This window comes from Pseudophryne corroboree, chromosome 11 (assembly GCF_028390025.1).
Source record: "Pseudophryne corroboree isolate aPseCor3 chromosome 11, aPseCor3.hap2, whole genome shotgun sequence".
Taxonomy (NCBI): Eukaryota; Metazoa; Chordata; class Amphibia; order Anura; family Myobatrachidae; genus Pseudophryne; species Pseudophryne corroboree.
Window position 1 is genome coordinate 48456868 of NC_086454.1, and position 24362 is coordinate 48481229.

The 24362-nt window shown below is 45.9% G+C and overlaps 1 protein-coding gene across 4 annotated transcripts in view; it reads right to left on the bottom strand.

Annotated features, from left to right (window-relative positions):
• The window catches only part of ANO1 (anoctamin 1), a 303304-nt gene that overhangs the window by 210390 nt on the left and 68552 nt on the right, over window positions 1-24362 (bottom strand). The window contains exons 1-2 of one of the 4 annotated variants that reach the window (XM_063944142.1): window positions 6777-7059; window positions 6404-6477 (exon numbers count right to left, since the gene is read on the bottom strand). In XM_063944142.1, coding sequence (XP_063800212.1) covers window positions 6404-6467 — 64 coding nt within the window. In that variant the 5' untranslated portion in view covers window positions 6468-6477; window positions 6777-7059. Of the gene's footprint in view, window positions 1-6403; window positions 7060-24362 lie in introns of those variants that run through there. The other 3 variants (XM_063944140.1, XM_063944141.1, XM_063944144.1) reach the window with 3 other exon arrangements.

The following is a 24362-nucleotide window of genomic DNA, read 5'->3' on the forward strand; positions in this document are numbered from 1 at the left end:
GGCATGACTGGGATCGCCCAAGATATATTGTATGCAAAAGGACAGCATACGATGTATCTTGGGGGACCCTGCCGGCCGGGAGGCTGTGAAATGACAGACAGACATGTCGCAGTAGTGTATGGGGCCCTTAACTCTCTCTGCACGTGTTATATCTGCCACCCCCCCTGCAGTGCACAAATTTGCTGCTGCGATCAACTCTGAATTAGACCCATGGTTTTGCCCATTAGAGAACAATTTTGCTGCTGCGATCAGGTCTGGATTAGGCCCTATGTTTGTTGCATGAATAATGGGGCAGATGTATTAACCCTGGAAGTGATAAAGCAGTGATAAGTGGAAGGTGATAACGCACCAGCCAATCATTACGGGTTTTAAAAATGACAGGAGCTGATTAGCTGGTGCGTTATCACCTTCCACTTATCTCTGCTTTATCACTGTTTTATCACATCTCCAGGCTTAATACATCTGCCCCAGTGTTCCATATCAATGCATATTACACCGAATATCTTCTCTGTTATATCTCCATCCATTGCTTTTTTCAGCCTTTCCCTATCTTTCTTGGTCCTCCTCAATACCACCCTCCTCCTCCTCTTCCTCTTTCTTTCCACCATTCTCCCTCTTTCCCCTCCTTTGTTTTTTTTTTTTCTTCACTGGTCATTTCCTTTCACTATGGATGGATGGAAAAAGCATAAAAATACAACACTCTGTAATGGACTGTGTTCTGCCCAGCGCTTGTAATACACATGTCCCTGTGTATTAGCATCAAACAGTGGACACATCGACACCTCTGACCTTACAATGATTACAATAGGCACAGGCCATAAACAATGTGCCACAGCTGCATCATGCATCTTTTTCACTCAGTAATTTACTCAATGTGTCTTTACACACTGCAACAAAAGCACAAAGTGTGCGGACCCTATTCACTACCAATGGATGTGCGCCATACAGTTCTAGCTGAGAAAAATTACTTATTGGGTGGAACATGGAGATGTGACCACCCCGATAGCTAAAAGCATAAGATCTCATTTCATTTGGAAGAACATTCCTTCCATTGAACATAGACGTTCTAGCACCTGAAAAGCAACAGTTTCATGGTTATATGATATATAAGTAGACAGTACTACATGGCCGGCTATGCTGGCTGGCGCAACACCCACTGATCTGTGCCACCCACTACCCAGCTTCAGATCACCGTGACTCAAGGTGCACAAAGACCAGAGGGCTGACAAAGCCTTAAGGTCCATACACACTAGTCTAGTGTTTCTCCTCCTGGGCCGGGTAGTCGGCGGCCGCCCATACACACTGAGCGATATGACCGTTCATATCACTCAGTAATGTCACGCAGCGGCCGGCCGTGCATGCAGCTCATGGACGACAGCCCAGATAGAGCATGCCTGCACTGCCGACAGCGACCGTCGTTGCCGACCTGCGAGGCCGCTCATCGATCGTCGCTGGAGGCATACACACTTGCCGAGAAAATGAGCGTCGTCGCTCAGGAAGGGAGAAAAGGGAGAAAATGAGCGCCGTCGCTCAGGAAGGGAGAAAATGAGCGCCGTCGCTCAGGAAGGGAGAAAATGAGCGCCGTCGCTCAGGAAGGGAGAAAATGAGCGCCATCGCTCAGGAAGGGAGAAAATGAGCGCCGTCTCTCAGGAAGGGGGAAAATTAGCGATGTCGCCCAGGAAGGGAGAAAATGAGCGCCGTCGCTCAGGAAGGGAGAAAATGAGCGCCGTCGCTCAGGAAGTGAGAAAATGAGCGCCGTCGCTCAGGAAGGGAGAAAATGAGGGCCGTCGCTCAGGAAGGGAGAAAATGAGCGCCTTCTCTCAAGAAGGGAGAAAATGAGCGACGTCGCTCAAGAAGGGAGAAAATGAGCGACGTCGCTCAGGAAGGGAGAAAATGAGCGCCGTCTCTCAGGAAGGGAGAAAATGAGCGACGTCGCTCAGGAAGGGAGAAAATGAGCGACGTCGCTCATTTTCTCGGCAAGTGTGTATGGGCCTTTATGTGGGCTAGAAGCACCCACTACTGACTTTCGGCTGCTCCTAATGATGATCCTAACAAGACTGGGGGCAATGGGGTGTTCTACCCAGGGCATTACAATGTCAGGAAATAAATTTGCTACTCTGGTCAATAATAAATGTGTCATAAACTTGGGAAACTAATTTAGGATTCCAGGTTGAAAGTGAGTCCTGGGGCTGGATTTACTAATCTACGGTTTGCCAAAACTGCATTGATCAATGGATTTAAAGCGGAAACAGAAATTAATGCTAAACAAGGCTGGTTTAGCATTTGTTTCTGAAGCCGCTTTAAAGCCATCGGTCGAAGCCGCCAATCATCGGCAGCTCAGAGAAACCATCAGATAGTACATCTAGCCCCTGGTCTGTAAGAAGGGAATGCTCTACAACCATGTTTCCCAAGCAGTGCGTCAGTAGATATTTGCCCATTACAGTGCTGAGCTGCAAATGTCACAAGCGTATAAAAAATATATAAATAAGGTGAAGATGTTAAACGGAACTCGGGAGCTGTGGCGGTTGCAGAGGTGGGGCTGCGGCACAGTCCAAAATTCAAATAGGGGAGCCACACCAACTGCCAGTGAGCCCCAGCTGGTGATGATTGGCAGTGTTTGGGGGTGGCAGTTGTGTGGCTCCCCTATTTGAATTTTGGACTGATCCGCAGCCCTACCTCCGTAACTGCCACTGCTCAGGAGCAATTTATCAAAATGTATTTGTAATAAAACGGAAATAAATATAAAAGTTTATCCTTAGAGTCTCATACTTCCAAGATTATTCTTTTTTTTATCCCTCATGTTGTGTTAAAAAAAACAATTCCGCCACCATTGTGTCACCACATAATATATAATATTTGTTATGAGGAAAATAAAGGAAAGAGATGTTCTACGGAGAGCAGTGAGGATCTGGGTGGTACAGGGTTACGGGCAGACATGTTCATTTCCTGCAAAGAAACAATATTACTGACACTCGTTCCCAAAATAAATGTGGTGGGAGTACTGCAGCAGTAATAATATCGGGATGGCGATAACAGACCAAAAGCATTTCCTACAATAAATGCAATTTACTGTTCAAAACTTTCTAATTTAAGAAAAAAAGGATCTATATTTAAACTCAGTTTTTTTTATTTTTTATTGCATGTCAGTAAGCCTGCTCACACGTGCACCCAAATGAGGAAACCGAGGGTCCCATTTATTAAAAAATGCTTTAAATGATATAGTATATCTTTAAAATTAAAAAATCATCCCTGAAGAGGTTAATATAATAATTGCACTCAACTGTCACTTTATTTAGCCATTTTTATATGGCATTAGCCACTGTTTCCTAAATGCCACCGATTCCCAATTTTTATTTTTTTTAAAGGAATCTTGGAATCTCTCCCAAGATGCTACACTTGCATGTGTGCGGTTCGATGGCCACGTGTGCGTAGTAGGTGAGCCCGGTCCGAACCAGGCAGCAAAGTGATATTGTAGGCTATCACTTTATATTTAACCATTGACCCGAACCGCTCTTATTGCCCGCACTCGGCAAGATAATATTAATAAACAGTCCCTGAAAACACAAAGCTTACTCCTGCGATATACAGCAATAATCAAGGACACTTTTTATGACTAAATTGTGAACAGTTACAAATAGACCCCTAGCTCTAAATATGCCCCATAAATATGACACCTAGCTCTATATACTAGTGATGCATTAAGTGTTCCGGCACAGGCTCCAGTTCCGGTACCATGAAACCTTTCTCCAGCTTCAGAGCAGCTCCAGGGCCACTCCACGCATCAGGGAAGGGGATGGGGGGGGGATTGCTGTATAAGGCATAATTGAATTGGTCCCCGGCGATACAATCACCCACGGTCATTTTAGTAAATGTAATGCATGTTAGTTATGTTTAGTAAATGTTAAGCTAATTTAATACTTCATTTCAAATATCTGAAGCTGCCAGTAATAGTGGAAGCTACAGAAACTCTGCAAAAACCTGCTCCATGCTGAATTCCGCTCCCGTGTGCCAGTTCCAGATCAGCATAGTTACAAAAACTAATAAGCTCGGCTCCAGAGGGTCTTGGAGCTGGATCTCTGCCCAGAACACCAGCCACCCGTGCTGTGCCAATGAGAAAGCAAATGACAACAGATGCTGCAACCCTATCTAAATGTGTCTTCCAGGTCTCTAATTACCTGAGGGTAAGGAGAAGGCGATGAGCCAGGTCACTTTCCCTCAGATGTTATAATTAAGGCTGTGTGAGTTCAGCTAGGAAATATTCATATGGTAAAGCATGGGATGTGGATCATCAAATCGACAGTGTCTAGGTCGACAATGCTTAAGTCGACTACTATAGGTCGACAGGGTTTGAATGTCGACAGGGTTTCTAGGTCGACAGGTCAAAGGATCAACATGAGGTTTTTTTTTTGGGGGGGTGTCGTTTTCTACATACAGTGGTGGTCATTCCGAGTTGTTCGCTAGCTGTGCAGCGATGAGGCAAAAAAATGGCACTTCTGCGCATGCATACGCGGTGCAATGCGCACGCGCGACGTACTATTACAACGAACAATGTAGTTTCACACAGGGTCTAGCGATACTTTCCAGTCGCACTTGCTGCCGCAGAGTGATTGACATGAAGTTAGCGTTTCTGGGTGTCAACTGACCGTTTTCAGGGAGTGTTCGGAAAAACGCAGGCGTGCCAGGAAAAACGCAGGCGTGGCTGGGCGAACGCAGATCGCGTTTGTGATGTCAAATCAGGAACTAAACAGTCTAAAGTGATCGCAAGCGCTGAGTAGGTTTGAAGCTACTCTGAAACTGCACAAAATTATTTTGTAGCCGCTCTGCGATCCCTTCGTTCGCACTTCTGCTAAGCTAAAAAATACTCCCAGTGGGTGGCGGCATAGCTTTGGCACGGCTGCTGAAAACTGCTAGCGAGCGATCAACTCGGAATGACCACCTGTGACCGGGAAGCCGAATTAGTGCACAGTGTCCCCTCGCATGACTCGCTTCGCTCGCCATGCTTCAGGCAAGGTGCCTCGCTCCGGAACCGCTTTACTCGGCACAGATTACCGTTCCAATCATAGTCCACGTGGATCGTTAAGTATGAAAAAGTTTAAAAAAAGTTTTAAAAAACCGTCATGTCGACCTTTTGACCCGTCGACCTGGCTGGCACATGTCGACCTAGAGACCCCGTCGACCTAGTGACTGTCGACCTATAGTGGTCGACCTAAACACTGCTGACCTAGACAGTGTCGATCTTCAGACCGGATCCCAAAGCATGTGGGATTGACATTCGGTATTAGATATTGACTCTGGTTTCCGGTCAGTTTTGGAGGCAGCAAATTATAATTTAATGCAAGGAGCAGAGCTACAGTATAAAGGGGCAAATTCAATTCAGCTAGACGCTCTCCTATGCTCTGGGGAACAAAGGAAAATTATCAATCAATGTTATTGGTCACGAAGTGCCTCCAAGTGACCCCTCCAGAATCACTTTGCGCCCATTGCCCTGAAAGTGCATATTCATATCAGCAAATAAAAAATAAATTTGGAACAAAACATATGTAAATGTCTATATCAGTGATTCCCAACCAGCTGTCTGGTAACACCGGGGTACCACAGGTAAACTTTAAGGTGGATTTGCCAAAAGAGTTTAGGTGTAATACGTGAATATGCTATGGAATATAATTTAAATATATTATATAATATTATTTATAAATAATCAAAAGATGTTGCTTTTCCTTTCACATATTTTGTCACACACCATTCATTACAATAATATCTTGCACAGGTGTCATAAATAGATGAATTAAAACACGCAGTTTGCGACTGATATATACAAACCTGAACGCACATTTCCCAATACACAAACGTGGATAGTTTTCAAAACGAATCCTTTGTACTGTTTTATTGTTATCAATACTATGGGAAAATAGTCATTTTATATACTAAAACATAACTTGGTTATCTTATCTGTGAGCTAGCCTACCTCCCTATAGCACTGTTATGTGTCCAGGAAAGGTGAACCTCCCACCTCACTGATGTGTAGGCTTACCATACTATCCCTTTAATTCAGGACACTAATGAATTACACAGGTTCTGTGGCTGGCTGACCTCAAGTCTGCATTTCACCTGGTTTTAATCAGCCACAGAACCTGTGTAATCCACGAGAGTCCCGGTTTAAAGGGATAGCATGGTAAGCCTACGTATGTGCAAGAACCTCTACATTTAAAAATGTATATCTAGTAACACAATTTATTTTTGCCATGCACTATGACTTCAATCTGAGCCATCCAATAAATAGCTCAGCTCTCTCTCATCCACTGATCTATGAGATCAAAATACTTGTCAGCTGCTTAGAAGTTCCCAATGACTCCAACTGGTTCCCGGAACCTGCGGCTTGTCCATGCACACCCCATCCACTGACCTGCGGCTGACCATGCGTCTGTAGTAGGAGGGTCATCCTGGCCCACAGTCTCCGTCTCATCCATCCTCAGCTCTCTGCGGATTGAGTCACAGTTAGAGATCACCGAGTTTCCTTTTTTAGGTCTATTATGAAAAGTAAACAAATGTCACCCTTCACGTGTCTTCATCCCAGGCGCAGTCCCCACCCTCACATACACCTCTGCAAATCACAGCCAGGACCCAGATGAGCAGGGATGGGGGGGGGGGGGAATCAGAAAACCCCTGGGTGAGTAATAACTTCAGTCAGACAGTGAACCACATAGCACAGAGGTAATGTGAGCTGTCACTGGTCAGCACTCAGCAAGTGACAGTGAAGTGATGAAGCAGTGTCTCACCATGACACAGTAAGGACAACAGCCTGGTCAGGAGGACAGCTGATTCCCAGCCTGTGATGAACACGCTCAGTGAGTGTCACTCATCCAGAAAGCAAGTACTACAGATCCTTCCTGCACCAGCCGAGTGGAGGCAATCACTGCAACTTTCTCAGTTGTCTTTCTTCCATCCTCTAGGAACCTAGTATGGCTTCCTTCTCTCAGGTGATCCAGACACTTGGATCTGCTCCTGTGGATTTGCGGCTTGCCACTATTCCCTTCAGGTTCCCCCCTCTGACTGTCTCCCTTTAGCCTCCGCACACTGCATTCACTTTTCAAAGTACTCAGCAGAATCTTTATGCTGGGAGGGGGAGAGGGAGATTCTGTGTGTCAGTGGCAATGCGATCCGCAGCCTTTACTGCAACTACTCTGATAAATATTTAGACAGGACCCCAGCGAGAGAGACTTTTGGAAACATCAGACTCTTATTAGCTGTGCTGCAAGTCCCTGACTCTGCCCTACACTACCGTGCCCAGTATGGGATGCAGAAACCCCTCAGTAAGAGCCATACAGGCAGACTGTATCTGCGGATGTTCTGTTTTTCCATCAGCTCTGTGAGACATCAAGTTCTGTCTTACACTTTTCTGCAGACGTGCCCTGGAGACGTGTCCGCTGCATACCCGCTGTTGTTGTAAAGTACCCATCCACCCTGGATTAAGATTTAAGGGGGCTCACGGGGTGAATGACATGCTAGGGGCCCTGCCGCGAAAAAACTTCATTGTCAAAACTAAGGGGCCCTACTCACTTGGCGATGTGCCGCCGAGGTGCCCGACGGCCGATACGGCCGACGAGCAACCCGGCGGCGGGGGGGGCAGTGACGGGGGGAGTGAAGTTTCTTCACTCCCCCCGTCACCCGGCTGCATTGAAGTGCAGGCAAATATGGACGAGATCGTCCATATTGGCCTGCATGCACAGCCGACGGGAGACCAGCGATGAACGAGCGCGGGGCCGCGCATCGTTCATCGCTTAAGTCTCCACACTGAAAGATATGAACGAGTTCTCGTTCATTTATGAACGAGATCGTTCATATCTTTCAGAATATCGCCAAGTGTGTAGGGCCTATAAGCCTGCAGCCATGCATATGGCTGCAATATAGGATGGGCAACACTGCCACGTCCGCTGCAGCTAATGCTGGTGGGCCTTGTTACGGTGGCGGGCAGTGGGCTCAGAAACCCCTCTATGACCAATGGACGCTGCACTGCCAGACCACGAAGAGGGCTGTTGATGCTGAGATGCAAGAGGATTATTAGGGGTACATTTACTAAGCAGTGATAAGAGCGGAGAAGTGACCCAGTGGAGAAGTTTCCCCATCAACCAATCAGCAGCTCTGTATCATTTTATTGTATGCAAATTATAGATGTTACTTCAACGCTGATTGGTTGCCATGGGCAACTTCTCCACTGGCTCACTTCTCCACTGTTATCACTGCTTAGTAAATGTCCCCCTTAGTCAGATCTGGAACCTAGGTGGTAGAATAACATTCTTGTACATTCCTAAAGGGGTCTATTTACTAAGCCTTGGATGGAAATAAAGTGGTCGAAGATAAAGTCCCAGCCAATCAGCTCCTAATTGCCATGTCACAGGCTGGGCTTTAAAAATGATAGGAGCTGGTTGGCTGGTACTTTATCTCTGTCCACTTTATCTCCATGCAAGCCTTAGTAAATAGACCCCACTGGGTTGTATACTATATATATACAGAGGCAGAACTCTGGGAGGCAACGGAGTCATCTGCCGCCGGGCTTCTGCTCTGAAGGGGGGCACCTCTCCTCCCATTCTGTGACACCATTGAATTAAGTTAATTGATAGCTGTCTTTTCAGTGGCTGACTTCCTCACTGGTCCCTGCACCTTACATGTCACACCCTCTTTATTATACTGAATATACACATTTTACAAGTGTCACACCCAGGATTAGAACCCACAACCTATTACACTGGAAGCAGGCACCTTACTGATGAAGCTATTTGCTCCTGTATAGGAAATATGAGAATTTTAACTATATGAAGCTACTTCTCTGACAATTACACGTAACTTCTACTTCATATAGTTAGAATTCTCATAACTCCATCAGTAAAGTGTTAGTGTAACAGGTCATGGGTTCTAATCCTAGGTATGACTGCTAAGAAATGTGTGATTTAAAATAAAAGACAAATAAATGTATAAATACAGTATATACATTTTTTTCAGAACACACACACACACACACACACACACACACACACACACACACACACACACACACGTACATACATATATTTATCTTGATATAGGAAATAGGGGGGCACCAATATTTATCTTGCCTCCGGGCAACTGGACAAACTTACGCCACTGTAGGACTATAGCTCTGGTGGGATGCCCAGATGCATGGGGCACTAGGGTTACTGCCCCACATGCCTATGTTATAATCAGGCCCTGGACCTATAACCTACACACAGCAGAGGCAGCCGATACTCATGAGAAAGCACAACACAGTATTAATTTAGTAATTTTAGCAGTGTTTTGTAAACTAGCATTTGTCGCTACATATCATGGCAATATATTAATCCTATTTATCAAATACCTCTGGCCGGAGGAGTGACTCCGATAAGAGCACATGCTGACGGAAAGTGTAGTGATAGCTTATGCTAATCTTCTGCACACGTATGGCCGTACATAAGTATAGGGAGGGAGGTACAGTATCCAAAGATACTTCTCCGGCAAAATGAAGTAACTTTTATTCTACAGTTGCTAACAGCATCAAAAGATGGCGTTCGCTATCAGGGGTCAATAAACCATTGTCAATGGGGACTGCAGTATTTAGCTGATCGTCAGAGCTATGAGGGTGATTTTGCTGTCCTGCGATAGTCCTGTCCTGCGATAGTCGCCGCCTCCAGAGGGAGTGTATATTTGTCGTGCAAGTGTGCAATCGCATGTGTACGCCAAGCTGCAAAAATCCGCTTTGTTCAGTCTCTGCGCAGCCCAGAACTTACTCCTCCAGTGCGCTGAGAAGAAGGCTGATCGGAGCCAGAGCTGACGAAAGACACCCTCCCTGAAACCACTTGGGAACGCCTGCCTTTTTCCGGACACTCCCAATAAACGCTCAGTTACCACCCACATATGACTTCTTCCTGTCAATTACCTTTCGAACACCTGTGCGATCGGATTTTTCGCACCATCTCGTCGCTGACCGGCGATGCCCTTTGTTATTGTCCGACGCGCGTGTGCATTGCGGTGCATACGCATGCGCAGTTAGTACCTGATTGCCCGCTGTGCATAAACGCACAGCAGCGATCAGGAATGAATTTGGCCCCATGTCTGAGAGATTAAATAGCCCCAATATTAAGAATAAAGGGGGCAATTCAGAGTTGATCGAAGCAGCAAATTTGTTAGCAGTTGGGCAAAACCATGGGGGTCATGCCGACCCGTTCGCACGCAGCGGTTTATCGCTGCGGTGCGAACGGGTCTGGAATGCGCATGCGCGGCGGCCGCACTGCACGTGCGTGACTTTGCCCGGTGACAGGGGTCGCCGGGTTACGTCGTGTCCTGCGAAGGAAGCGGTTACAGAGCCGACCGCAAAGAAAATTGACAGGAAGAAGGCGTACCTGGGCGGATTCGGACCATTGTAGGCCATTTTCGGGGAGTGGAGCAGAAAACGCAGGCTTGTCCAGCAGAACAGAGGGCGGATGTCTGACGTCAAAGCCGGCTCCAGCATCGCAGAGACCGTTGCACAGGGTAAGTAGGTATAGGGCTGGTCTTCTTTTGCTTTACATCTTTTTAGCTTAGCAGGGCTGCACAAGCGATCGCAGCCCTGCTAAGCTAAAATACACTCCCCCATAGGCGTGTGCTAGTTGATCGCAGCAGCAGCAAAAAGTTGCTGGCTGCGATCAATTCGGAATGACCACCCATGTGTACTGCGGGGGGGGGGGGCGGGGGGCAGATATAACATTTGCAGAGAGAGTTAGATTTGGGTGGGTTATTTTGTTTCTGTGCAGGGTAAATGCTGCCTGCTTTATTTTTACACTGCAATTTAGATGTCAGTTGGAACACACACCACCCAAATCTAACTCTCTCTGCACATGTTACATCTGCCCCCTCCCCCTGCAGTGCACATGGGCCCTCATTCCGAGTTGTTCGCTCGCAAGCTGCTTTTCGCAGCATTACACACGCTAAGCCGCTGCCTACTGGAAGTGAATCTTAGCTTAGCAATATTGCGAAAAGACTTCTCTGTGCAGTCTCTGAGTAACTCGAGACTTACTCTTCCAGTGCGATCAGCTCAGTCAGTTTCGTTCCTGGTTTGACGTCACAAACACACCCAGCGTTCGCCCAGACAGTCTCCCCCGTTTCTCCAGCCACTCCCACGTTTTTCCCAGAAACGGTAGCGTTTTTTCGCACACTCCCATAAAACGTCCAGTTTCCGCCCAGAAACACCCACTTCCTGTCAATCACACTCCGATCACCAGAACGAAGAAAAAACCTTGTAATGCCGTGAGTAAAATACCTAACTGCATAGCAAATTTACTTGGCGCAGTCGCACTGCGGACATTGCGCATGCGCATTAGCGACTAATCGCTCCGTCGCGGAAAAAAATAACGAGCGATCAACTCGGAATGACCACCATGGTTTTCCCATCTGCTAACAAATTTGCTGCTTCGATCAACTCTGAATTACCCGCAAAGTGCTTTAATCATGCAGACGCAGCTTTTTCCCCATGATCTGGACTCTTTAATTGGGTCCCTAAGGCGCAATGGCCCCAAACATTTAAGACAGTTGAAGGACTTCATGACAGTCAATAATATTTAAAAACAGAATTCTCTATCATTCCTTGTAGCTGCACTTTATTACATAAACATTATTTCCGTCACTAGTTAATCCTGCCGCCATTCCCAGAGGGTGTGACCCCTGATTCCTGCTGCCAAATTCCAATATCCCCTTACACCCACCCCCGACCCCACCACATTATGTTGCCTGATCCACTCTCCTCAAAAATCCTCACCCCATCTAAGCCATCAGTACTTTCCCCCACATATAAATACTATTAAATACTATTTCTATGGGACCATGCACTGCTTGAATCTTATACGCAACATCATTTAAATAATTTGTGGGACAATATGATTTTTTTCACAAGAAAACGGAATAGTGACTCTCGTGCAATTTTCAATTCTGAATTCAAATATGAGGTTAGAATTTTCCCATCAGGTGTAGTGTGTTTGTGACAGTTAGTTTTAATTTTTCAGAATTTTCTCTATGGCGTGTCATCAGGGCGAGCTATAGAAATAAAATTTCCTCTCCCCATTGTGACATTACCAATGGAAATAAGCAGAACTCAGACCTAATTCTGTATATGACTGGCACTTCTAGACCTAATTCTGTATATGGCTGGCACTTCTAGACCTAATTCTGTATATGGCTGGCACTTCTAGACCTAATTCTGTATATGGCTGGCACTTCTAGACCTAATTCTGTATATGGCTGGAACGTCTAGACCTAATTCTGAATACGGCTGGCACTTCTAGACCTAATTCTGTATATGGCTGGCACTTCTAGACCTAATTCTGTATATGGCTGGCATTTCTAGACCTAATTCTGTATATGGCTGGCACTTCTAGACCTAATTCTGTATATGGCTGGCACTTCTAGACCTAATTCTGTATATGGCTGGCATTTCTAGACCTAATTCTGTATATGGCTGGCACTTCTAGACCTAATTCTGTATACGGCTGGCACTTCTAGACCTAATTCTGTATATGGCTGGCATTTCTAGACCTAATTCTGTATATGGCTGGCACATCTATGATTATTACACTGATTGACATTATTGCAACTATGCCCAAACATAATAGGCACCCACCAGAGCAATTTAACTTGTGCGCACATGCCACGTGTGCGCGCCCATTTAGTAGCGGGCGGCTAAACCTGTCTATAGTCCTGGTTAGGGCACTCAGAGCGCCCAAGAATTGCTTCATCAGCTGCCCTCTAGTGGCTGCTGGTGGGGAAAAAATACTGAATTTCCAACCGTATGTTTAAAAAAAAATGCCTTTTGCTTGGACAATGTCTAAAGTGATGTACACCGTCACGTGGATAGGTAACAATGTCTCCATAGCGGAGAATGGAATCACATTTCCAGGGAGACCCTAGAGTAGAATCCCGTAGATAGCCAGAACGCTTTACCAACCCTATGGGGCCTATGTAGCAATAATTGTGATATTGACTCAATCATTTTCATCCAATATCGTTGCAAGTAGTAGAATGTTTCACTTAACTTTACCCTTGAATAACACACACCTGTATCTATGTTATATCTGTATACAGTATATATATATATATATATATATATATACACATACTGTAGTTATAATAAACATATATGTGTGTGTGTGTGTGTATAGATATAGATATACACATTTCTATCTATCTATCTATCTATCTATCTATCTATCTATCTATCTATCTATCTATCTATCTATCTATCTATCTATCTTACTATCTATCTATATATATAGTGTGTGCAGAAAGGGACGGCACTTGGGAAACAGTTTGAATGCACAAATTACTTGAGTTTATTTGGTGCAAGAAACAGCAACGATTCGGGTCTGCTCTGGACCCTTTATCAGGCTATACAACATATATGTGTGTGTGTGTGTGTGTGTGTGTGTGTATGTATATATATTAGTGATGAGCGAGTTCGGTTCCTCGGAAACTGAACCCCCCCAAACTTCACCCATTTTACACGCGTCCGAGGCATACTCGGATTCTCCCGTATGGCTCGGTTAACCCGAGCGTGACCGAACGTCATCATCCCGCTGTCGGATTCTCGCAAAGATTCGGATTCTATATAAGCAGCCGCGCGTCGCCGCCATTTTCACTCGTGCATTGGAAATGTTAGGGAGAGAACGTGGCTGGCGTCCTCTCCGTTTATTAATCTTGAATTCTTGATGCAAAAATATTTGTGCTTATTGCTTAATTGTGGGGACTGGGGAGCAGCTGTATTATATAGGAGGAGTACAGTGCAGAGTTTTGCTGACAGTGACCACCAGTATACGTTGTCTGCCTGAAAAACACTCCATATCTGTGCTCAGTGTGCTGCATATATCTGTGCTCACACTGCTTTATTGTGGGGACTGGGGAGCAGCTGTATTATATAGGAGGAGTACAGTGCAGAGTTTTGCTGACAGTGACCACCAGTATACGTTGTCTGCCTGAAAAAAACTCCATATCTGTGCTCAGTGTGCTGCATATGTCTGTGCTCACACTGCTTAATTGTGGGGACTGGGGAGCAGCTGTATTATAAAGGAGGAGTACAGTGCAGAGTTTTGCTGACAGTGACCACCATTATTATACGTTGTCTGCCTGAAAAACACTCCATATCTGTGCTCAGTGTGCTGCATATATCTGTGCTCACACTGCTTTATTGTGGGGACTGGGGACCACCAGTATATTATATAGGAGGAGTACAGTGCAGAGTTTTGCTGACAGTGACCACCAGTATACGTTGACTGCCTGAAAAACACTCCATATCTGTGCTCAGTGTGCTGCATATATCTGTGCTCACACTGCTTAATTGTGGGGACTGGGGAGCAGCTGTATTATATAGGAGGAGTACAGTGCAGAGTTTTGCTGACAGTGACCACCAGTATACGTTGTCTGCCTGAAAAACACTCCATATCTGTGCTCAGTGTGCTGCATATATCTGTGCTCACACTGCTTTATTGTGGGGACTGGGGACCACCAGTATATTATATAGGAGGAGTACAGTGCAGAGTTTTGCTGACAGTGACCACCAGTATACGTTGACTGCCTGAAAAACACTCTATATCTGTGCTCAGTGTGCTGCATATATCTGTGCTCACACTGCTTAATTGTGGGGACTGGGGAGCAGCTGTATTATATAGGAGGAGTACAGTGCAGAGTTTTGCTGACAGTGACCACCAGTATATATAGCAGTACGGTACGGAAGGCCACTGCTCTACCTACCTCTGTGTCGTCAAGTATACTATCCATCTAGATTCTATACCTGTGGTGCATTTTAGTTTTGCAGTTTGCTGACAATGACCACCAGTATATATAGCAGTACGGTACGGAAGGCCACTGCTCTACCTACCTCTGTGTCGTCAAGTATACTATCCATCCATACCTGTGGTGCATTTAAGTTTTTGTGCGCAGTATATACAGTAGTAGGCCATTGCTATTGATACTGGCATATAATTCCACACATTAAAAAATGGAGAACAAAAATGTGAAGGTTAAAATAGGGAAAGAACAAGATCCACTTCCACCTCGTGCTGAAGCTTCTGACACTAGTCATGGCCGAGATGATGAAATGCCATTAACGTCGTCTGCCAAGGCCGATGCCCAATGTCATAGTAGAGAGCATGTAAAATCCAAAAAACAAAAGTTCAGTAAAATGACCCAAAAATCTAAATTGAAAGCGTCTGATGAGAAGCGTAAACTTGCCAATATGCCATTTACGACACGGAGTGGCAAGGAACGGCTGAGGCCCTGGCCTATGTTCATGGCTAGTGGTTCAGATTCACATGAGGATGGAAGCACTCATCCTCTCGCTAGAAAAATGAAAAGACTTAAGCTGGCAAAAGCAGAGCAAAGAACTGTGCGTTCTTCTAAATCACAAATCCCCAAGGAGAGTCCAATTGTGTCGGTTGCGATGCCTGACCTTTCCAACACTGGACGGGAAGAGCTTGCGCCTTCCATCATTTGCACGCCTCCTGCAAGTGCTGGAAGGAGCACCCGCAGTCCAGTTCCTGATAGTCAAATTGAAGATGTCACTGTTGAAGTACACCAGGATGAGGATATGGGTGTTGCTGGCGCTGGGGAAGAAATTGACAAGGAGGATTCTGATGGTGAGGTGGTTTGTTTAAGTCAGGCACCCGGGGAGACACCTGTTGTCCGTGGGACGAATATGGCCATTGACATGCCTGGTCAAAATACAAAAAAAATCACCTCTTCGGTGTGGAATTATTTCAACACAAATGCGGACAACAGATGTCAAGCCGTGTGTTGCCTTTGTCAAGCTGTAATAAGTAGGGGTAAGGACGTTAACCACCTAGGAACATCCTCCCTTATACGTCACCTGGTCCGCATTCATCAGAAGTCAGTGACAAGTTCAAAAACTTTGGATGACAGCGGAAGCAGTCCACTGACCACTAAATCCCTTGCTCTTGTAACCAAGCTCCTGCAAACCACACCACCAACTCCCTCAGTGTCAATTTCCACCTTACACAGGAAAGCCAATAGTCCTGCAGGCCATGTCACTGGCAAGTCTGACGAGTCCTCTCCTGCCTGGGATTCCTCCGACGCATCCTTGAGTGTAACGCCTACTGTTGCTGGCGCTGCTGTTGTTGCTGCTGGGAGTCGATCTGCATCCCAGAGGGGAAGTCGGAAGACCACTTGTACTACTTCCAGTAAGCAATTGACTGTCCAACAGTCCTTTGCGAGGAAGATGAAATATCACAGCAGTCATCCTCCTGCAAAGCGGATAACTCAGGTCTTGTCAGCCTGGGTGGTGAGAAACGTGGTTCCGGTATCCACCGTTAATTCACAGGCAACTAGAGACTTGATTGAGGTACTGTGTCCCCGGTACCAAATACCATCTAGGTTCCATTTCTCTAGGCAGGCGATACCGAAAATGTACACAGACGTCAGAAAAAGAGTCACCGGTGTCCTAAAAAATGCAGTTGTACCCAATGTCCACTTAACCACGGACAAGTGGACAAGTGGAGCAGGGCAGACTCAGGACTATATGACTGTGACAGCCCACTGGGTAGATGTATTGCCTCCCGCAGCAAGAACAGCAGCGGCGGCACCAGTAGCAGCATCTCGCATAAGACAACTCGTTCCGCTACGCTTTGTATCACTGCTTTCCATAAAAGGTACACAGCTGATAACCTCTTTTGGAGACTGAGGAACATCATCGCAGAATGGCTTACCCCAATTGGACTCTCCTGGGGATTTGTGACATTGGACAACGCCAGCAATATTGTGCGTGCATTACATCTGGGCAAATTCCAACACGTCCCATGTTTTGCACATACATTGAATTTGGTGGTGCAGAATTATTTAAAAAACGACAGGGCCGTGCAAGAGATGCTATCGGTGGCCCGAAGAATTGCGGGACACTTTCGGCATTCAGCCACCGCGTGCCGAAGACTGGAGCACCAGCAAACACTCCTGAACCTGCCCTGCCATCATCTGAAGCAAGAGGTGGTAATGAGGTGGAATTCAACCCTCTATATGCTTCAGAGGATGGAGGAGCAGCAAAAGGCCATTCAAGCCTATACATCTGCCCACGATATAGGCAAAGGAGGGGGAATGCACCTGACTCAATCGCAGTGGAGAATGATTTCAACGTTGTGCAAGGTTCTGCAACCCTTTGAACTTGCCACACGTGAAGTCAGTTCAGACACTGCCAGCCTGAGTCAGGTCATTCCCCTCATCAGGCTTTTGCAGAAGTAGCTGGAGACATTGAAGAAGGAGCTAAAACAGAGCGATTCCACTAGGCATGTGGGACTTGTGGATGTAGCCCTTAATTCACTTAACCAGGATTCACGGGTGGTCTATCTGTTGAAATCAGAGCACTACATTTTGGCCACCGTGCTCGATCCTAGATTTAAAACCTACGCTGTATCTCTCTTTCCGGCAGATACAAGTCTGCAGAGGTTCAAAGACCTGCTGGTGAGAAAATTGTCAAGTCAAGCGGAACGTGACCCGTCAACAGCTCCTCCTTCACATTCTCCCGCAACTGGAGGTGCGAGAAAAAGGCTAAGAATTCCGAGCCCACCCGCTGGCGGTGATTCAGGGCAGTCTGGAGCGAGTGCTGACATCTGGTCCGGACTGAAGGACCTGCCAACAATTACTGACATGTCGTCTACTGTCACTGCATACGATTCTGTCACCATTGAAAGAATGGTGGAGGATTATATGAGTGACCGCATCCAAGTAGGCACGTCAGACAGTCCGTACGTATACCGGCAGGAAAAAGAGGCAATTTGGAGGCCCTTGCAGAAACTGGCTTTATTCTACTTAAGTTGCCCTCCCTCCAGTGTGTACTCCGAAAGAGTGTTTAGTGCAGCCGCTCACCTTGTCAGCAATCGGCGTACGAGGTTACTTCCAGAAAATGTGGAGAAGATGATGTTCATCAAAATGAATTATAATCAATTCCTCTGTGGAGACATTCACAAGCAGCAATTGCCTCCAGAAAGTACACAGGGACCTTAGATGGTGGATTCCAGTGGGGACGAATTAATAATCTGTGAGGAGGGGGATGTACACAGTGAAAGGGGTGAGGAATCGGAGGATGATGCATCTTGCCTCTGTAGAGCCAGTTTGTGCAAGGAGAGATTGATTGCTTCTTTTTTGGTGGGGGCCCAAACCAACAAGTCATTTCAGTCACAGTCGTGTGGCAGACCCTGTCACTGAAATGATGGGTTCGTTAAAGTGTGCATGTCCTGTTTATACAACATAAGGGTGGGTGGGAGGGCCCAAGGACAATTCCATCTTGCACATCTTTTTTCTTTCTTTCTTTCATTTTTCTTTGCATCATGTGCTGTTTGGGGACAATTTTTTTTAAGTGCCATCCTGCCTGACACTGCAGTGCCACTCCTAGATGGGCCAGGTGTTTGTGTCGGCCACTTGGGTCGCTTAGCTTAGTCATCCAGCGACCTCGATGCAAATTTTAGGACTAAAAACAATATTGTGGGATGTGAGGTGTTCAGAATAGACTGAAAATTAGTGGAAATTATGGTTATTGAGGTTAATAATACTATGGGATCAAAATGACCCCCAAAATTCTATGATTTAAGCTGTTTTTGAGGGTTTTTTGTAAAAAAACACCCGAATCCAAAACACACCCGAATCCGACAAAAAATTTTCAGGGAGGTTTTGCCAAAACGCGTCCGAATCCAAAACACGGCCGCGGAACCGAATCCAAAACCAAAACACAAAACCCGAAAAATGTCCGGTGCACATCACTAATATATATATATATACTGCAAAGACATGGATATACTGACATATGTATATATACATACATTTTTGTATACTTAGAAATCCTTGCAATAAACAATGACACTGTTGGGAACAAGGGGGGTCATTCCGAGTTGTTCGTTCGTTGCTGATTTTCGCTATGCTGCGATTTGTTGCAAAATGCACGCAGGGCGCATGCGCTTAGTTATTTAACTAAAAACTTTGTAGATTTGCCTGTGGATTCTGCGGCGCTTTTCAGTCGCTTTGCTGATCGGTAAATGATTGACAGGAAAGGGGCGTTTCTGGGTGGTAACTGAGCGTTTTCTGGGAGTGTGCTAAAAAACACAGGCATGTCAGGGAAAAACGCGGGAGTGTCCGGAGAAACGGGGGAGTGGCTGGCCAAACGCAGGGCGTGTTTGTTAGAGATGAGCGGGTTCGGTTCCTCGGAATCCGAACCCGCCCGAACTTCATGTTTTTTTTCACGGGTCCGAGCGACTCGGATCTTCCCGCCTTGCTCGGTTAACCCGAGCGCGCCCGAACGTCATCATGACGCTGTCGGATTCTCGCGAGGCTCGGATTCTATCGCGAGACTCGGATTCTATATAAGGAGCCGCGCGTCGCCGCCATTTTCACACGTGCATTGAGATTGATAGGGAGAGGACGTGGCTGGCGTCCTCTCCATTTAGATTAGAAGAGAGAGAGTGAGATTGATTTTAAACAGAGACACTTGATTTACTGGAGCTTAGGAGTACTGTAGAGAGTGCAGAGTTTAGTAGTGACTGACCACAGTGACCACCAGACAGTGCAGTTTTATTTAATATAATCCGTTCTCTGCCTGAAAAAAACGATACACAGTGACTCAGTCACATACCATATCTGTGTGCACTGCTCAGCCCAGTGTGCTGCATCATCTATGTATATATCTGACTGTGCTCACACAGCTTATAATTGTGGGGGAGACTGGGGAGCAGTGCCAGTTATAGGTTATAGCAGGAGCCAGGAGTACATATTATTAAAATTAAACAGTGCACACTTTTGCTGCAGGAGTGCCACTGCCAGTGTGACTGACCAGTGACCTGACCACACTGACCACCAGTATAGTTAGTAGTATACTATATTGTGATTGCCTGAAAAAGTTAAACACTCGTCGTGTGACTTGTGTGGTGTTTTTTTTTTATTCTATAAAAAACTCATTCTGCTGACAGACAGTGTCCAGCAGGTCCGTCATTATATAATATATACCTGTCCGGCTGCAGTAGTGATATATATATATTTTTTATATCATTATTTATCATACAGTCGCAGCAGACACAGTACGGTAGTTCACGGCTGTAGCTACCTCTGTGTCGGCACTCGGCAGTCCATCCATAATTGTATACCACCTACCCGTGGTTTTTTTTTCTTTCTTCTTTATACATACATACTACATCTCATTATCAACCAGTCTATATTAGCAGCAGACACAGTACAGAAGTCCACGGCTGTAGCTACCTCTGTGTCGGCACTCGGCAGTCCGTCCATAATTGTATACCACCTACCCGTGGTTTTTTTTTCTTTCTTCTTTATACATACATACTACATCTCTTTATCAACCAGTCTATATTAGCAGCAGACACAGTACAGTAGTCCACGGCTGTAGCTACCTCTGTGTCGGCACTCGGCAGTCCATCCATAATTGTATACCACCTACCCGTGGTTTTTTTTTCTTTCTTCTTTATACATACATACTACATCTCTTTATCAACCAGTCTATATTAGCAGCAGACACAGTACAGTAGTCCACGGCTGTAGCTACCTCTGTGTCGGCACTCGGCAGTCCATCCATAATTGTATACCACCTACCCGTGGGTTTTTTTTCTTTCTTCTTTATACATACATACTACATCTCATTATCAACCAGTCTATATTAGCAGCAGACACAGTACAGTACGGTAGTCCACGGCTGTAGCTACCTCTGTGTCGGCACTCGGCAGTCCGTCCATAATTGTATACCACCTACCCGTGGTTTTTTTTTCTTTCTTCTTTATACATACATACTACATCTCTTTATCAACCAGTCTATATTAGCAGCAGACACAGTACAGTAGTCCACGGCTGTAGCTACCTCTGTGTCGGCACTCGGCAGTCCATCCATAATTGTATACCACCTACCCGTGGTTTTTTTTTCTTTCTTCTTTATACATACATACTACATCTCTTTATCAACCAGTCTATATTAGCAGCAGACACAGTACAGTAGTCCACGGCTGTAGCTACCTCTGTGTCGGCACTCGGCAGTCCATCCATAATTGTATACCACCTACCCGTGGTTTTTTTTTCTTTCTTCTTTATACATACATACTACATCTCTTTATCAACCAGTCTATATTAGCAGCAGACACAGTACAGTAGTCCACGGCTGTAGCTACCTCTGTGTCGGCACTCGGCAGTCCATCCATAATTGTATACCACCTACCCGTGGTTTTTTTTTCTTTCTTCTTTATACATACATACTACATCTCATTATCAACCAGTCTATATTAGCAGCAGACACAGTACAGTACGGTAGTCCACGGCTGTAGCTACCTCTGTGTCGGCACTCGGCAGTCCGTCCATAATTGTATACCACCTACCCGTGGTTTTTTTTTCTTTCTTCTTTATACATACATACTACATCTCTTTATCAACCAGTCTATATTAGCAGCAGACACAGTACAGTAGTCCACGGCTGTAGCTACCTCTGTGTCGGCACTCGGCAGTCCATCCATAATTGTATACCACCTACCCGTGGTTTTTTTTTCTTTCTTCTTTATACATACATACTACATCTCTTTATCAACCAGTCTATATTAGCAGCAGACACAGTACAGTAGTCCACGGCTGTAGCTACCTCTGTGTCGGCACTCGGCAGTCCATCCATAATTGTATACCACCTACCCGTGGTTTTTTTTTCTTTCTTCTTTATACATACATACTACATCTCTTTATCAACCAGTCTATATTAGCAGCAGACACAGTACAGTAGTCCACGGCTGTAGCTACCTCTGTGTCGGCACTCGGCAGTCCGTCCATAATTGTATACCACCTACCCGTGGTTTTTTTTCTTTCTTCTTTATACATACATACTACATCTCTTTATCAACCAGTCTATATTAGCAGCAGACACAGTACAGTACGGTAGTCCATGGCTGTAGCTACCTCTGTGTCGGCACTCGGCAGTCCGTCCATAATTGTATACCACCTACCCGTGGTTTTTTTTTCTTTCTTTTTATACATACATACTACATCTCTTTATTAACCAGTCTATATTAGCAGCAGACACAGTACAGTACGGTAGTCCACGGCTGTAGCTACCTCTGTGTCGGCACTCGGCAGTCCATCCATAATTGTATACCACCTACCCGTGGTTTTTTTTTCTTTCTTCTTTATACATACATACTACATCTCTTTATCAACCAGTCTATATTAGCAGCAGACACAGTACAGTAGTCCACGGCTGTAGCTACCTCTGTGTCGGCACTCGGCAGTCCATCCATAATTGTATACTAGTATCCATCCATCTCCATTGTTTACCTGAGGTGCCTTTTAGTTGTGCCTATTAAAATATGGAGAACAAAAATGTTGAGGTTCCAAAATTAGGGAAAGATCAAGATCCACTTCCACCTCGTGCTGAAGCTGCTGCCACTAGTCATGGCCGAGACGATGAAATGCCAGCAACGTCGTCTGCCAAGGCCGATGCCCAATGTCATAGTACAGAGCATGTCAAATCCAAAACACCAAATATCAGTAAAAAAAGGACTCCAAAACCTAAAATAAAATTGTCGGAGGAGAAGCGTAAACTTGCCAATATGCCATTTACCACACGGAGTGGCAAGGAACGGCTGAGGCCCTGGCCTATGTTCATGGCTAGTGGTTCAGCTTCACATGAGGATGGAAGCACTCAGCCTCTCGCTAGAAAAATGAAAAGACTCAAGCTGGCAAAAGCAGTAGCACCGCAAAGAACTGTGCGTTCTTCGAAATCCCAAATCCACAAGGAGAGTCCGACTCCATTGTGTCGGTTGCGATGCCTGACCTTCCCAACACTGGACGTGAAGAGCATGCGCCTTCCACCATTTGCACGCCCCCTGCAAGTGATGGAAGGAGCACCCGCAGTCCAGTTCCTGATAGTCAGATTGAAGATGTCAGTGTTGAAGTACACCAGGATGAGGAGGATATGGGTGTTGCTGGCGCTGGGGAGGAAATTGACCAGGAGGATTCTGATGGTGAGGTGGTTTGTTTAAGTCAGGCACCCGGGGAGACACCTGTTGTCCGTGGGAGGAATATGGCCGTTGACATGCCTGGTGAAAATACCAAAAAAATCAGCTCTTCGGTGTGGAAGTATTTCACCAGAAATGCGGACAACAGGTGTCAAGCCGTGTGTTCCCTTTGTCAAGCTGTAATAAGTAGGGGTAAGGACGTTAACCACCTCGGAACATCCTCCCTTATACGTCACCTGCAGCGCATTCATAATAAGTCAGTGACAAGTTCAAAAACTTGGGCCGACAGCGGAAGCAGTCCACTGACCAGTAAATCCCTTCCTCTTGTAACCAAGCTCACGCAAACCACCCCACCAACTCCCTCAGTGTCAATTTCCTCCTTCCCCAGGAATGCCAATAGTCCTGCAGGCCATGTCACTGGCAATTCTGATGATTCCTCTCCTGCCTGGGATTCCTCCGATGCATCCTTGCGTGTAACGCCTACTGCTGCTGGCGCTGCTGTTGTTGCTGCTGGGAGTCGATGGTCATCCCAGAGGGGAAGTCGTAAGACCACTTGTACTACTTCCACCAAGCAATTGACTGTCCAACAGTCCTTTGCGAGGAAGATGAAATATCACAGCAGTCATCCTACTGCAAAGCGGATAACTGAGGCCTTGACATCCTGGGTGGTGAGAAACGTGGTTCCGGTATCCATCATTACTGCAGAGCCAACTAGAGACTTGTTGGAGGTACTGTGTCCCCGGTACCAAATACCATCTAGGTTCCATTTCTCTAGGCAGGTGATACCGAAAATGTACACAGACCTCAGAAAAAGAGTCACCAGTGTCCTAAAAAATGCAGCTGTACCCAATGTCCACTTAACCACGGACATGTGGACAAGTGGAGCAGGGCAGGGTCAGGACTATATGACTGTGACAGCCCACTGGGTAGATGTATGGACTCCCGCCGCAACAACAGCAGCGGCGGCACCAGTAGCAGCATCTCGCAAACGCCAACTCTTTCCTAGGCAGGCTACGCTTTGTATCACCGGTTTCCAGAATACGCACACAGCTGAAAACCTCTTACGGCAACTGAGGAAGATCATCGCGGAATGGCTTACCCCAATTGGACTCTCCTGTGGATTTGTGGCATCGGACAACGCCAGCAATATTGTGTGTGCATTAAATCTGGGCAAATTCCAGCACGTCCCATGTTTTGCACATACCTTGAATTTGGTGGTGCAGAATTTTTAAAAAAACGACAGGGGCGTGCAAGAGATGCTGTCGGTGGCCAGAAGAATTGCGGGACACTTTCGGCGTACAGGCACCACGTACAGAAAACTGGAGCACCACCAAAAACTACTGAACCTGCCCTGCCATC